General features: G+C 35.8%; 1 protein-coding gene across 6 annotated transcripts in view; it reads right to left on the reverse strand.

Annotated features, from left to right (window-relative positions):
• Positions 1 to 733: 733 nt before the first annotated feature.
• Positions 734 to 17,633, reverse strand: part of LOC141455410 (uncharacterized) — a 129,115-nt gene continuing 112,215 nt past the window's right edge. For all 6 annotated transcript variants that reach the window (XM_074130466.1, XM_074130460.1, XM_074130461.1 and 3 more), the window contains 2 exons: positions 11,530 to 11,684; positions 734 to 3,124 (listed from right to left, as the gene is read on the reverse strand). In XM_074130466.1, the coding sequence (XP_073986567.1) occupies positions 2,480 to 3,124; positions 11,530 to 11,684 (800 nt within the window). In that variant the 3' untranslated portion in view covers positions 734 to 2,479. The remainder of the gene's footprint in view (positions 3,125 to 11,529; positions 11,685 to 17,633) is intronic.

The raw sequence follows: 17,633 nt of genomic DNA on the forward strand, positions 1-17,633 counted from the left end.
TAAATAGAGCTTTTTTTAAGTTATTTGTTTACTTATTTTTATTTTCTTTTTTACAACAATTTGAAAAAATAAAATAAAAAAATGAAGTTCCGTTTTTTCTTTTAACACTCACAGACATATTTATAACATTTTTACTCTTTAAAACAGGTTTCTTTTTTTTCTCAGAGAAGATAAAAATGACTGTCTTAGGAAATTATCGAGAAAAAAAAAAGATTGGAAACATAAAAAACGTATTTACATTATTTATATTTTAAATTGTAAGGTTCGATGAACAACGAAATTATTAATATAGAATATATATATACACAGTACTAGATATATATACTTTTATTTTTTATATATAAATTATCTATTCATTTTTTAACGGCAAAGGAATTTGTTATTTAAATATTTATAATTTTGAGGAAAAAAAAAAAGAACAATAAATGAAAACTGACTTGTAATTTGGTTTTCATCTAAAAATAATAATATACAAATATATTAAGAAAATTGCACTTGTTTTTTGGTGGGTAGAAATTTACCCCCAAAATTCTGTGCTTATCACAAAGGAAAACAAAATTAAATCCTAAAATTAAAAAGAATTACGACCATGTTTCACCTAAAATATCCCTTTTTTTAAAAATAAATTATTTAAATATAATAATATTTCGAGAATGGAGATGTTTATAAAATCCTCTTTGTGAAAGAACGCAACGAGGAAAGAGAGTACCACAGTTCTTATTAATATTCAATGAATTTGCATTATGTACAAAATAGTATTTATTGAGATAAGGGACATCAAATATTGCGAGAGACGAACAAAAAAAAAAAAAACAAAAGTCGTAAAGATCAATTTATTAAGCCACGCCTGTAAAATAGGATTGTGACAAAAGATTCGATGAATAAAGTTTTTGTAAAAAGTTCAGTACTAGAATCCTTAATTTAAACTGAAGGATATTGAAAATCTGATACTTAGATTCTTAAAAATTCTGTCTACAAAAAGGTGGATCTTCCCCTGCGCATTTTCGTTAGGGTAAACATTCATATTGATTAAATAAACAAATTATTTTAAGTTTTGAAGCTATTTTTCCCCCTTTAAGGGAACTCAAATTCTTGAATCTCAAGTGTTCTTTTACTGACGATCGCAACACATTTTAAGAATCTCTCTCTAATTAAAGAACTTTTTCCCCCCCAATAGAACAGAAATGCTTGATCGCTGATAACAGAATTAGGAATGCAGTATTCAATGTGGGAGAATTGTTAGTAATTCAGGTAAAACGCAAGAAAAGTTGAGAAAAAGAAAAACCAAGTTTTCAAAGCAATTTTGGTGAACACCAATATGAAATGTATGGGAGAATCGTTATCGATAAAGTTAAGATGGCACCCAACTTAATCACGAAAACATAATAAGAGAAAAGTGATAAAAAGAACAGGATCTATCGCAGATTAGAAGAAGAAGCTCTATTAAAGGACAGCTAATTATTGAACATGTTTTCCTGATTTGATCCTGGGGCAAGGATGATGAGCTCCAATGAAATATATAAAAGATTGCATTAAGATCTTTTTTATTTGAAACAACAAGAAATGTAGTGAAGTATATATTTGAAAGGACTAAACACGCCTTAGATTAAGATAGCAGAATGCCTCTTAGGCTACACCCAGTATTGCTGACACAAAACGAGAGTTACACAATGGGATGTGGTAAACTAGCAAGTCATTTAGAGCGGCCTCAGGTTTCTTCCTAGCAACAACATTAAGGAACAAATCACTACTATCCTTAGTCCTTTAAAATCTGAAAATACTTCACAACAAAATTACAGTTCCTGGTAGCTAAATCTGTTCATTAAATTTTTGTGTCATAGCTTCGATTCTCTTAGGCACCACAAAGATGTAGAACATTAATAGTCTATTATTTAAATATAAAAAAGCATTCCGTTTTTAACACGCTTATCGAACGAAAATGCCGAACTAAAAAATGAGGTATATAAAACCGATATGAATCAGTATTATGGTACTCCTTGCATCACTGAGATTCTCTGAAAGAGGAAAGTCACTTCTTCAGTGATTTTAGCGTCCCTGATGAGGGTACCCCAGACTAAATCATAGTTTACCTGGAGCATTAAATAAATGCGCCTAACTCAAGGAGCATTATTTAAGTTTACCCCCACCATTAGGTGAATATCAGATAAAGTAACATGTAGGAACTTGGTTCCAAATAACAAGGGAGAATAGAACTGTCTCAAGAGCAGGCGAACATGTGATGGTTACACGTTGCGATCGTCTTTACCATTCGAGATTTAAGAATCAAGCACCTGAAGAGTACAATTTATAATGAACCATTTAATGTGAAGATGGAAGTAATTAGCCTTTATCAGTGACTGCTGAGAATAAAAGGTGTAATCCATCAAAAATATTGAAATGTAAAATGTTTGAGTGAATCTGGCCGCAGAAGTAACATCGATGGGGATACGTTATTGTCAGAAAGGTAAATATCGGTGGACTAGACTAGATGGTACTTATCGTGGTGCATGTAGGGATGGGTGCTCTCCGAGTGCGCGCAGTCAGCCGCCGGCCTGGCTGCAGAGCCGCTCGAATAGCCGGACGCATGGTGGTGGTGATGGTGGTGATGGTAGTGGTCGTATGCAGCCGTGGAACCGCTACCGCCGCCTCCGCCGCCTCCACTACTGCCGTGGTGGCCGTACACCTGCTGGGACGGTCCTGGCGGCGGTGGCGGAAAGTAGTCGTGCACATTACCGTAATATGAATAACCTTGCGGATAGTTTTGTGACTGCCCCCAACACCAGGTTTGCAGATCGGCGGCCGAGTGTTGATGGTGGTAGGCGGGCGTTAAGGGCGGGCTCGGTGTGCCGACTCCAGAACTCGGCGCCGAGCCTCCACCGCCTCCGCTACCGGCCAGTGGTGAACATGTCTTTAGGCCTGGCTCAGACTTTATCTCATCCAACGCTCCTAGAGGTGAACACGGTGAAGTCTTGAGTGGCTTAGATTTGTTGGGCGCAGCAGAGCCGGCACTAGCGCCTCCACTATTGCCATTGTTACCTTTGTTGCCCGCCCCCGCAGCCGCTTGCTGTTGCTGTTGTTGTTGTAGCTGTTGTCTACATTTAGCCCGGCGATTTTTAAACCAAACCTGCACAATATAATAAAATACATTCATATTACATAATGTACATCAACATTGGCCTAAAATATTTTGGACCAACTATCGTTTAAGAGGCGACTAATTTGATTAAACTCCACTAACTTCATAAATTTCTTTGGCTCTGTTTCCACTTAAGTAACCCAACCCTGCATTCAAAAACCTTTCCCCTCTCGTACGATTTGATCTTAAATTACGCATCCATTCCCTCACTAGTGACCAACCCTATAGTCACTCTATTTCCTTCTCACTACTGACTGACTATTCTTATACATTTCCATGCCTCAGTTTTCTCTCAAGTAATCCTACTTCATATTCAAAAGCGTTCCTCTCTCTTTCGACTTCATCTTAAACTACGCATCCATTCCCTCACTTGTGACCAACCCTATAGTCACTCTATTTCCTTCTCACTACTGACTATTCTTATACATTTCATGCCTCAATTTCCTCTCTAGTGCCCTTCTAAACTTTGGTCACACAACTTCCCTCTCACTCAATTGACTCTTCTAATACATTGCAAGGCCTAAAGGATCTTCTAAAGTCACACAATTACACTCTACTATTTAGCTAATTATCTGATTAATCAACTGTCGATTACACACTTAATCCAAACAAGCTTGAACGAGATAGAAAAATGGTTTTTGCAAGGACCTACATGTTTAGGTTACAAAAATAAAGGCAATCCAAAAACCGAAATCAAGTTGCAGAAAGGACAATTGAATTAGACGCAATCGCAAGCTAATTCTTTAGTTCTAAATTGTATTATTTAGGAATAGCCATGCAAAATTTTCATAATTTATTAACTCACATAACTGAAAATCACTTACACATATGGACTTATTAATATTTAGTTATCATACTTGTTTATTTCAAAACAGGGGAAGAATTTCAGCCACACACTCAGCATAAGGTAATTGGGCATATGCTCGTGCAAAAGGGATTTATCTGGCCTCAGCATGAAAAGTTATGATGAGTTTAACTTAATCCTTTTGTAAAAAAAAAAAGTAAAAGATGTGTCGAAAGACTCGTTATCCGGGACAACCAAGTTAGTAAAGAAATGGAGGAAGAGAGGGCCAGGCCCTTCCATAAGTCCAGATGAGTGAAACAAGGGCTAATTGCAGAAAGGCTTACAACAAAGCGCACATTGCATATGGATCATCAAGTTAATTGTAAAATTCAATAGTTCGAGATGAAAAAGATAGTTGCGATATAAAAGAAAAAAATGAACTCAGCATTAGAAATGGAACTCGAGGGTGGGTAAGATGATTAGCCTTTGTGAGGTACCTGAGTGGAAGTGAAGGAGGGGAATGTTTGCTGCACTTTGTTAGTTGATCCTGCTTATCGGGAGTCTTTATCAGCACAGATAGTAGTACCAACTGGGCGTAACGATAAACAACTTGGCCAATTAAAAGTAATGGCCGAGAACATACACACGGCGGCAATACCTATTGCAGGTGGCATTGCTAACATTAAGCGCGCCAAACTAAATCCTACAGCTTCTCTGCTCTTGTTGGCCTTCCCTCCTTAAATACCAGCTCTTGTTCGAGTACTCTCCTCCTCACATAGTTAGGCACGCTTTTTACTCTTTCATCTTCCTGATTGAATCACCAAAGAAACGCACGACCCTCTTAAAAAGTCCCCATCCATGATTTAACTAATCAACCACAAATATCAATAACCTTGTCTTCATCTATGTACTTTTTTACGATTGTAGTTCTCTAAATTCTTATTTGGAGCTAACAGTGTTTGTGACAGAAACAAAATAATAAAAACAAGTAACGAAAACTGCTGAATTTTTCGTTCATTCAGACACACGTAAAGTTCGTAGAGTTTCTGTAACTACAAATACTAATTCAATAAATATGTTTTAAATTGCTTAATTAATTTAAATTTAATAGATACAATTGAACGGTTTCTGTCCCAATTTTTAATACTTTTCCATCAACTACAGGGTGGGGCAAAAGGTATGAACCGGTTTTAAAGGGATGTAAAACAAAAACAATTCAACTTACAGAAATTATGTTTATATTGTTTAATTCAGTACAGAATCTAGTTTTTTACATTAAGTTTGAAAGATGATATCACGTAGGTGGCGGCCATCAGCCGCGATGCACTCTTGAAGGCGAATTCTGAAGTTTTCAACCGCTCTTCTGCACATTTCGATGGGGTATTGCCGTAACTTCCTCTCTGATTCTGTCCTTAAGTTCTTCCTGGGATACTGAAGTGACTGTATGGTGTGCAGTATCCTAATTTGGGATTATTGGTCCTTACTTTTTCGAGGATAATGGGCGAACCTTCACTGTCACCGCTGAGCGCTATGTGACAATGTTGGAAGAGTTTTTTGAACCTGAGCTGGAAGAATTGAGTGAAGCACCTCTTATCTGGGAGACAACTGGTTCCAACAAAAGGAAGGGGATACATCTCACACTGCTAGGATTTCAATGGCGAGATTGAGGCAAGGGTTCCCCAAGCGCCTCGTCTCTTTGAGGGGTGACGTGGAGTGGCATGCGCGCTCACCAGATTTGAGCATTTGTGATTTTTTTTTCTTTGGGGGTACATAAAGGAAAAAGTTTTTAAACATCGTCCACATGCCCAGGAAGAACTTAAGGAGAGAATCAGAGAGGAAGTTACGGCAATACCCATGGAAATGTGCAGATGAGCGGTTGAAAACTTCAGAATTCGCCTTCAAGAGTGCATCGCGGCTGACGGCCGCCACCTATGTGATATCATCTTTCAAACTTAATGTAAAAAACTAGATTCTGTACTGAATTAAACAATACAAACATAATTTCTGTAAGTTGAATTGTTTTTGTTTTACATCCCTTTAAAGCCGGTTCATACCTTTTGCCCCACCCTGTAGTATGAAATAATCGTCAATGCCTTAAAACAGGAAGTGAAAAACCTAATGTAATATTGAAGGATAATAATTCTTAAAAGTTGTGATTAGCAGCCAAGGATTCCCATCTTTCAAACGCCACCTATAATGTATACGAATTAGAATATTTCTACATCAGTTATTTCCTTAATTATAGAACTTAGATTCAGGTTTTAATCAGCTAGAAGACTTGGAGTGTGCTAATTCAACAAATTGTTTTTTTCTAAGTTAATAGGAACGTTCAATTATCATAATTTTATTATTCCTGAACTTTGAATGTTCTAATGAATTTATTTTGAGAGAGAATTATGTGGTTGTTTAAAACCAGAGAAGGACGTTGCAACTCACGTTCTATCCGTTATCCGTTCTTGGAACAAAGAAAAACGTCTAGTGTTATGGGTAGACGTTGAATTCTGTAAGAGATCGAGTAGTTTTTACCACAATCATTCTTACATAACTATTACTCAACTTAATAATAATAATAATAATAATAATAATAATAAAAGTCTTTATTTACATTTTTATTACACTGGTTTTTCAATATTGAAAATTTATTAAGTATATACTTAATTCAACAAGACATACTCATGGTCATTGACCGTCTAAGGGGTTGTTGTATTAAAAAACAAAAATAAAATAAAATAATTGTACTGAGATATGACAAAGAAATAGAAATAAAAAACCTGATGAATAACCAAAAGAAAGTAAAATAAACTAATCCAATAAAATATAATCAAAATAATCATCTTAATAATTAAATTCTGATACTAAAAAGAACCTGTACTTCCACGCATGAATACAATAATTTATTAGACCAGCCCAATCTTTTCCATCCAAAAATGAAATAAATTCGGCATGGTCTAATGTTGTCTTATTTAAAAATTTTATTCTAAATTCAGATAAAATTCGGCAGGAAGCTACAAAATGAAAGACATCTTCAACCTCATTTTTGTTACATAAAGAGCATAATGCTACCGGCTGATTAAACATATACTTATTCAAATACAGCAGCTCACCCCGCACTTTTATTAGCCAACCAATATGGTTAGCCGGCAGATTGCCGTAAACAAATTTATTGCCTGGCTGTAGCTGTTTGACTAAGGTATATCTGCTGCTGTTTAATGCTTTTACCTTAAACTATTCATCTGTAATTGCTCTTAATTTTCCTATAATATCTGAGGTGGATACATCGCCATTCAGTAGATCTTCTATTACAACATTACATTTAGTACACAATACCTGCCACTCTCTGTACCAAAATATTTTCTTTTTTATAATTTCTCTAGTTAGCATATAAGGATATCTAGAATGTGGTAATTTGAGACACTTCTTTATGCAATTCAAATGCAATTTAAAAGTATACAGAAATATTAAACTCAGATTTGTTTCCAAATAAATGTTAAAATCTGGAGTATGTCTAGGTAATCCGAAACACTTCTTTACAAAAAATTTTTTGAAGCATCTCTACACTGTCATATAAACGGAAACCCCACACCTGCGCGCTATAACACAGGATTGCACGCGAAATTGCCTTGAATACACTCAACTTAGACCCAAAAGGTATTTTTTTATGCGTTATTAATTTGTTAAAAGTATTCAAAGCAAATTTCGCGCACTCCACTTTTTCTTTAAAATGCTGTTCTAAAGACAGTTTCGATGATAGCGTGACACCCAAGTATTTGTAGGTATTAAGAACCTCGATTGCTTCATTTTTATAGTGCCACTTTTCTCTTCTAGCTATCCTACCCCCATTTCTGAAAACTATAATTTTGGATTTTTTTAAATTAACAACCAAGTTCCACAAATCGCAGTAATCAGAAAGGCAGTTTATCATTTTCTGAAGAGAATACCTACTCGAGGCCAGTAACACCAAGTCATCTGCATATCCCAAAACTTTAATTGTGCTGCCCTGAATTTTAATTCCACCCTCAAGGTTGTCATAAATGTCGTTAATAAACAAGGAAAACAATAATGGACTCAACAAACATCCTTGTTTCAGACCCATCAATGTCTCAAAAGGTTCTGATAAGTTATTCTGGCATACTCAACTTATAGATCTGCTGAATTCTAGTTTGATATGCTCCTCATGCAATGAGATATCGCCCAAGGCTCATCGTAGAGTTACATTTTTATATTCTTTCTATCTATCTATGAATATTTATTTAGCAAGCTTTATGTTTGCCATATTAATTTTAATTTATTTTTCATTATTGGTAAACATTTTTAACTAATTTATTATTATTAATTTTCTTTTTCCTCGGCTAAATCGCCGTTATGTCTCGGGGCCCGAAGACTTTTTTTAATTGGCGAGATCTGGGGCTACTTTACCATTTTTCTCGTAAGCTCTCCCTTAAAATCCGGCAGGTATAGAATAACACTGGTTACTGCGTCTCGAATGCTAAGGATATTTTAAGTCGACTAAGAGTTATCAAATTTATCTAGGGGTTGTAGAAAAATTTTGAATTGAAACTACAAGGGATATTTGAATATGTAGGTGCTCCCTGAAATGTATTGTAAATTACTAGGCAAAATAAAGAGTATCTTTGGTCAATTAGTCTGTTTTCGAAAACCCTGTAGACTTATAGAGCTTATTGTTAAGTAAAGAATGCTGCCGCGTAAAGAGTCAGCCGTTTCTACCAAAAATACAGACCGAAAACTAGCCTCGGAGAAAATGTTCGAGAAAAACCTACAGGTGAACCTATTCAGGGAACGGTGTTGTAAAACTTTAAAGATCTGTCGCTTAGATTTCGATAGGGTTAACCAGAAAGCTGACGCTACCGACACCTTAAAGGCCTATTATAAGTACCTATTTGTAGTACTGGGTTCGATTCCCGGTCTTAGGCCTTGGATTTTATTTAGAGGTTAATACAAGAAATTTCCAGTAAAGTAGGTTTGCTAGTCGCCTCTGTTCACAACACCTAATTGGTAGTTGGACGTAAAGCCCGCCTGAAAAAATAGGCAATTACTTTACTTTTACTTATAGAACGGCAATGTGCCTTTTCGCTTCAACTGAAAAATGGGCTTCGGTATACTTGGATAAAAGCTTCAGGCCACAAAAGCATAGATACAGCGTATGGTCCAACGTAAAATGAAAATGTACCCACATAAAGGCGTTAGATTACATTTATCCTTTAACTTGTTTTGAAAATGAAGTTAAAAAACCGCAATAAAATGGATACAAAACTTTTGAATAAAACCGTTTATTTTTTTTACCGAATATTTCGAAACTGGGAGAAACGACAATAAGACTGTACTTCGTTGAAAAGTAAGGCTTTGTTTTCTGAATGTATGGACAAATTCTAACAATAGAAATAGTGTTGCCAATATTTAGAGGTTGGATGTTGTACTAAGGCATCTAGGCTGGTGTTTACACCATGTGTTTACCATAGGAGTGAGTTACCTGAGATGAACGAACATAGGAGAGACCAACCAACAAGTAGTACGAGCACAATACAAACAAACTTGCCCGAGAGAAACTTATTTACACATAGATCTCGTCTAGAAGAAGCAAAGAAGACATGTATTGATGAACAATGACTAGTGTGGCCTGTCAAAATCTAAGGGAGGTAAAAGTGACGCATGGAAAAGGGACGAAGACAGAAACATGAAAGTAAAGGACAAAAACACGCAGTAGGACTAATTGTCGAAGGGCATGATGTTGGTTTAGGTTCAAACAGATCAGAACATTATAAACAACATCTGTATCAAACAGAGGCTACAAGAGAAAACTTGTAAAAATTTTGGTAAGTCTAGATTGAGGTAAATCTCAAGAACAATTAACATCATAACTAAAGGCATACGAATCGTTAAACGCAATGAAATTTAAGTCATCAGTAATAATAATTATTTATCTTATTAATTTTGGCTGGCCGATTGAAATCATTTATTCAGAAAAAAATGCACGGCTTCCGAAATCTTGTATATTTTTCAGAAATTTGCGTGTTTTCTCGTTTACGAAGTCATTGAAGAAGTTAGTACTTCTAGATCTCTGTGTTCTTGATCGTAGCTAAGAACCACGGGGCTCCCAAAGCAATATGCAATAATTTGGTCCATTGTGGCCTTACAGCATCCGTCAGCACAGGATAAGCGTTAATCAGTAGAAGACTCAGTAGTAATTAGTAGTATTGCAGTATAGAAAAGTATGGAGCATTTATTCAGTAGTGGTTCAGTCGACTAATTAGAGGTCTGAGATTTATAAGAATCTTAATTAGGTAGAGATCTTAATCAGGTCTGTCTTAATGTCTATGCAGTGTGTAGGAGTATAAGTAAGTCTTTTGCAGTTTTAAACTAACGATATTTCAGTGTTTCGTTCATAGCATTCCACCTTTACTTCACCGCTATCTAATTTCAGTCTAGTTAGGTGCAATCAAGGAGTAAAAATAGCGTTGTTTATTAAAAAATTTGAAAAAAGATAGCATGATTTTAGTTAAAATCCATCTGATTTAAAACCAATTCAGAGCCCAATTCAGCCAGGAATCGTAAGAATTGCGACTATAATTCTACTTCAATGATTCAAGGAAAAAACAACAATTGAATTGGTGACCAATTCATTGATGCCACTAATCACTAAAAAAAATACAAAGAGATTAATATAAAATTTTAAGAAAATAACACGTTTACGTTAAATGGTTAACAACCTTTGAATGGTTAATCCTGCAATTTTTATACCGGTTCAAAATTTATAATCACCTAGAAGTGTTCGGCGAAAGATTTCCAAATAATTAAGCAGGATTACAGGCAATTTAATATCCTACTGAATCTCGTCATGAAGGAATAAGGAGTTTCAAATATTTGGGTGCAGCTTTAACCTGTAAAAACGATGTAACAGAAGATATTGCTGCTGGAAATAGTTGCTTACGGGCTCTTCAAGCGGTGTTAAGAAGTAAAAATGTTTCAAGAGCAGCAAGGCTCTTAAGACAGTGCTGAGAGCCCGGTTGTCACCTATGGCTCAGAAACGTGGGTTTTTAACACGAGCAGATGAGCAAAGGTTACGCAGGTGGGAAAGGAAAATATTAAGAAGAATATTTGGACATGTGAAGACAGAGGAAGGCTTCAGGAACCAGGACGAACCAAGAAGTGGTTGAAATGTTTGGGGAGTCTGATATTGTGTCCTTGCATAAAAGCAGGAAGACTGCGATGATTGAGACCCATACACCGGATGGAGGATATAAGGGCCCCAAAGAGAGCATTGTATGGACATCCTGGCGTAAAGGTTGGATAACTGCGGTGGCTGAGGCTCAGCCCTTTATGGGCTGTGATGGCCAAGGAGTGAGTAAATAAGAATCTCGCCATGAATGAAATCAAAGAAACTGCTACGAATCAATCATGCAATCATTTTGGCCATAGCAATGAGGAAGTTTTTCGACCTACTGTCCTTTAGACGTCAAAACGCCGAAATAAAAATGATCAATACAACATATATGGGCACTTTATACGGAACCTTTGTTTTTTGCTTGAAATCTAAAGTCACAGTTTAAACAAATATGTCATTAATCAAGGATTAACTGTTGTTACTACTCACCTGTACTCTAGATTCTGGCAAGTTAATTTTCAGGGCAACTTCCTCCCTCATGAATATATCTGGATACCTAGTCTTGGCGAACAGTGCTTCCAGAACATCCAACTGGGCTCGAGTAAAGGTTGTCCTTTCACGTCGCTGTTTCCGAGGGTTCATACCTGAAACAGTACACGTTTTTAATTAAATGAATTCATCAAAAAATACTTCTTTTTTTAAAAAAATCCTATCATAGTTTAACTTATCTATCCAAAATAACTTAAAAGCAAATCTATAAATGCTAATTTTCAAAAGATCTCAAACTGGCTCTTTGTCAAATAGTGTTTTGTTTTTGAAGTGCACATTAATGGTAGAGAAACAAGACTGAAAACTAAGAATTTAGGTTTAGATTTATATTTAATGATAAATATGATTGAAACCAACCAAAGTTCCTCTTAAACGGGTTGTTTTAACCAAATAATGTTTAAAAACAATCAATATGCAGTAGGCTTATTATTTTTGAATGTTTTAGAAACAATTCTCCTTATTCCAGTGTTTGGTACACTAGATAAAAAGTTTTGAACATTAGCAACACAAATTTATAGTTTATATCTTGAATGAATCTCGCTTTTTCTTACTGAGTATCTATTACCAATGAAACTTCTGTTTTAATAGTGCCAGATGTTTATAAAACCATAACATATCAAAGGGGATGTCAGATAAGCTTGATTGCGATGTTGCAAGTCAAGATTAGGGAATGTCTTTGGTGAAGTTGGACTAGAATGTCACTGAGTAAACTTGCCATAGATAATTTGACGATACGCGTCTCGCAAGACAAGCTAATCGCACTGAAAATATTAGAACATTCATGATTAGTCTGTGTCCACGTTGTAGGATAGCGAAGGAATCTGAGAAGACCAATTACACTAATCGTAAGAAATACTAAGTAGAAGGAAGCAAATAGGATGGCTTCCTTCAATTCTTCGCAAAGCTTTTGTGGTAAATCAGCAACTTCACTTACATCGGTACACACTTTTTTTAATATGATAAAAGAAGTTTATCTAGAAAAGTTTGCAAATGAATGAATTATTTGCAATCAAAATCTGAAATAAATCAAATGAAAATTATGAATTTGAATTATAAAGACTGAGTTGCTGATTTTGAACGAATCCTCGCCAGGTAAATCTTAAATGTAAATGAAAAAGACTTCAATTGTCATCAATTAAACGAACAATCTTACAATTGGCAATAAATCCAAAGTAGATATTGTTGAAAACAAAAGAAGATTTGGGAGATTTTCTTTACCATTGGAATTCCGTTTTACACACAAACACTTTTCAATAGGGTAAAGTCGGGTGAGATGGCCAATCGGGAGAGATGGCCAACAGCCGAAATTTAACCGAAATGTCGTCCGACGGCGCTGCGTGACCTCTCCAGTGATAAACCTTCATGTCTGACTACAGTGAGTATATTTTGGTCTGCGTCAAAGCGTTATTAATTAACTCAGAGAATAAAAACATTATCGTCTCAACAATAAATTGTATGATAGTTGCATATTGCGTGCTGCAGCGAATGTATGTGTCGAAATTTTAGTGTTGTTTTTTACATATTAGGAAAGTACAGTATACATTAATGAATCCTAACTTCTAAAACTGTCAAAAAGTACGCGTTGAGTTATGTTTATCATGTTGGCCATCTCTCTCTAGCATTCGGGACAGATGGCCATCAAACAGTATTGGGATAGATGGCCAATTATATTTACTTTTTTTCTGTTACAGTTTGGCTCAGTTTCCAATTCACTGCAGAAAAATGCCAACTCAGCATAAAAGACAGAACACTAACCGCGGAAATTATACTGAACAAAATTTGAGATCGTATTAACACCACATCCAAACTGTCGTCTCTGCAAGAAAACGAGCCAAGTCTGTTGTCCACTTTATTAACTTCTCTCGAGCACATTGCTGTTGTGAAAAACAAGAGTTGCAAAGAAATCCAAACCAACAAGAAATACCATCCCGAAAGAGACAATTCTGAAAGAAAGGATTGTCCGAAAATGAAAACGCTCACCTTCCCCTAGTTCCGATGAAGAGGACGAAACAGGAATCGAATTTGAAGAGGAAAGTGATGCCATTTTAGAAATCGATGAAACTGAATGTACAGGATATGGGGAAAGCGACAACAAGACCAGAGAAAAAAGTTTGGTTGGAATGCATAATAAACCGGAAGTGGTTCCACGAAAATTGTTCTTCTTTTGCATACGCTTGCCAAAATTGTAGTAAAAGCGCATTTAAAGAGAAGAAGAATAAGTAAATATTAAGTAACCATTCATTTTTTTCTGTTATTTTTACGTTTTACTAGTGCAATTTCATTTACAATATGTGGCCATCTCTCCCAAGTTACACTGGCCAACTCACCCAACCCAGTGGGGATAGATGGCCAATTGCTACTTTTTTTTTGTAAAAATAAAAAAAACGTTTCCCTTAGCATTTTTTTTTTAAAGTTTTTCCTTATCTTATGTTTGTGAGCGTATGAGGTTTCCAAAAATAATATTAAAGTAAGCCTAGTAGCCTTTACCAAAAATTTGCAGGCACCCTCCAGATAAAATGGTGGCCATCTCACCCTACTTTACCCTATTATAAAGATTTAGGGCCGTACATTACATTAACTTACAGTTTATATAGAAGCTTAACTATATTCTTGTCCAGAAATATTTTAATATAGATCTTCATGAGTAAATGCTTCAAATAGGAATTAGATGGCAACATGCAAGCCATGAAGATACCAAAATTTTAAGATTTATCCTAAAAGTCACTTTCAAGAAAACCTCATAACTGAAAGAAATGAAAGTGGCCTAAATTTCTTTCTTTTATTGAATATATATCTTTGTTTGTTTTTATCGTTATTTTGTTGTGACAAGCCGTACTCACCATCTAATCCCTAAACTTATTAATTTATTAAACAGATGTAAAAGTCAATAAGTAAAATAAAATAATTGTCATTTCAGTTAATGAATATTCTTTAAATCCTAATAGAATGGACAAATTATTAGTTTTAATTGACACCAACTTTATATTCAATCCAGCTGTTATGGTGATTTCATATGAACAAATTATCCAACGGGAAGTGTTTATGGTACATGCAAGGTCAGTCACACATGGATGGTATATAATTATAAAACCGGTTGTGTATGACAACGATCATAATCAACATCTCTTTGTCCATATAATATCTATTATTATTTACTGTTTTATTTGGAGTATAGTAAAATGTTAATCTAGGTTGATTGTTAGTTTGTATTAATCTGTTTGTACATTCAAGTTAATATACATACATAACAGTATTTGTATGTATTTATACATACAGTAGCACGTGTTTAGTTAAAATTATAGAACAGGGCGGAGTCATAGTAAGCCATTGGTCTCCAAACAAGGGCACACGACCTGTAAAACTCTGAGAATTGATGAAGGAGGTGGGACCTCAGACTCTGGAAACAGGGCAATGATACGCGCAGCAACACTCTCACAAACCGGTCCTTCTCGATTGCAGCAGACACAAAATAGAATAAGAAGGATAGAAGAAGAAGCGGAGACACAATACCCAACAGGCCGACGGCGACTCTGGCAGGCGCTAATGACCCCACACCAGTGTCACATTCCTATTTCCAGAAGGTCCTTTGCTCCTCTATTCCCCCCTCCCTTTATTTTTTCAAAAAGAAAAACAATACTTTTGTTTCTTGTGATGAATAAATTCAGGATGTTTTTTGGTCATTGGTACTGATCATTAAAAATGTATTCGTATCACCACTAAATTTTGAACGACAGTCTTGAAATATGATTTAGGGATAAAAGGAATCACGTTTTTAAACATGGAATCATTTCTAAACTTATAAACATGACCCCTTAATAAAAGCAACTAACTTGGAAGTTACATGAGCAGAGAAAATAAAGATGACGCACTCAGAAACACCAGGTTTTTAAAAGTAAACAATTCTTTTACGAGGGTCGTTTGAAAAGTCCGTGCAAAAATAAAAACTACTTAATTTTTTGGGGTAAACCTTTTTCATTTTTCAACATAGTCTCCTTTTAGGCTTATACACTTCGTCCAACGCTGCTCTAGTTTGTTGGTCCCTTCCGAATAATAGGATTTGTCCAAGTCTGAAAAATAGCCATTCGTTTCTGCAATCACCTCATCGTTTGAATGAAATCTTTTTCCCGCCAGCCATTTCTTCATATTGGGGAACATATAGTAGTCCGAGGGAGCCAAGTCTGGAGAATAGGGGGGATGTGAAACGAGTTGGAACTTTATTTCCATTAATTTTGCGACCACAACTGCTGAGGTGTGAGCTGGTGCGTTGTCGTGATGGAAAAGGACTTTTTTGTTGGCCAATCATGGGCGTTTTTCTTGCAGCTCGGTTTTCAAACGGTCCAATAACGATGAATAATATGCACCTGTAATAGTTTCACCCTTTTCCAGATAGTCGATGAGGATTATTCCTTGCGAATCCCAAAAGACAGTCGCCATAATCTTTCCGGCCGAAGGAACGGTCTTTGCCTTTGTTGGCGCAGATTCCCCCTTGGTAACCCATTGTTTAGATTGTTCTTTGGTCTCAGGAGTGCAGTGATGAATCCATGTTTCACCCACAGTGGCGAAACGACGCTTAATGTCCTGCGGATTCTTCTGGAACAGCTGCAAACCGTCCTTGCAACACCACACGATTTCGTTTTTGGTCAAGCGTGAGCAATCGCGGCACCCATCTTGCGGATAGCTTTGTCATGTCCAAATGTTGATGCAAAATATTATGTACCCGTTCATTCGAGATGCCCACAGCACTAGCAATCTCACGCACCTTCACTCTTCTGTCACCATATCATGGATTTTATCAATGATTTCTGGAGTAGTAACCTCAACAGGGCGTCCAGAAAGTTCAGCGTCACTTGTGCCCATATGGCCACTCCGAAAATTTTGAAACCACTTATAAACTGTTCTAATCGAAGGTGCAGAGTCACCATAATGTTTATCAAGCTTCTCATTAGTCTCCTGAGGCGTTTTGCCTTTCATAAAGTAGTGTTTAATCAACACACGAAATTCTTTTTCGTCCATTTTTTGAAAATCACTCGACTTCCTCGATTCAAACGAATGCCAAACACAAAGAAATAGACCGATCTGGCTGAAACTTGGTGTGTGTTCTTCCAAGAGATGCTACTAACTAAACATAACCTCGATACGCGCCAGTGGTGCCATCTCTCTGACTTTGCACGGACTTTTCAAACGACCCTCGTATTAGGCGCCTACAAGTTCAATGCGCTTTGTTCAACTTCTTTCCAATGTAATATATATTCCAATCTTCAACAGCAATTCAGAAAGGTGTGCAATTTATCTATCACACAAAGCGTTTGGCACAATTTCTTGTTTTATTCTGATCGGCAAATTCAAGAAATAGATTTCAAAGGTTTTCTTTCTTAATTAAAGTGCTTAAAAGGTAGAACATAATATGTATGATATTATCTCCAAGAACATACAGGTAACTTCCGAAAACTCTTAAGCATCGTAATCGGATTTCTTTTGTTTCTTATTTACAGTCATATTAAGTTCGAAGTGTAGATGATGACTTTGTTTGGTTGCAAGATAAGTTTAAAGAATGTAATAAAATAGTGTTTGAAAAGCCAAAAACCAGATAAACGTTAATAAATATGCCATTTTGTTAAGAAGGTAAAGTGTTCTCATAATCTAAATCACTTTTCCAGAATCTCATAAAAGTAAAACATCTGAAAATTATAAACTTGATAAACGGAAACTAGAATAGGTTTATTTCTGTCGCAGAAAAGCTTGTATTCCTTCATTCTGGCTGGCATACATTTTCAGAGCTTTAATCATCAGATTGGTGAAGAGATATTTGATTCATCCTCACCTCAGACACTTGAAGATATAGTTCTAAAGACAATGAAGTTATTGAGCATAAACTTAATGACAGAAGAAATACTTTGAAGTTTGGCCGTTATAACTACTATATACGCTGCAATCTTTTCTTTAACAAAAAATAATGGTTCGACGTTTCGGTCACCTCTGGCGTCCTTCTTTAGGATTGTGGTGTAAAGAAGGTGAAAGGTTACTGACCTTCCACACTGACCATA

Source organism: Rhodnius prolixus, unplaced genomic scaffold (genome assembly GCF_049639745.1).
Source record: "Rhodnius prolixus isolate KJV_2025 unplaced genomic scaffold, Rpr scaffold_4, whole genome shotgun sequence".
NCBI lineage: Eukaryota > Metazoa > Arthropoda > Insecta > Hemiptera > Reduviidae > Rhodnius > Rhodnius prolixus.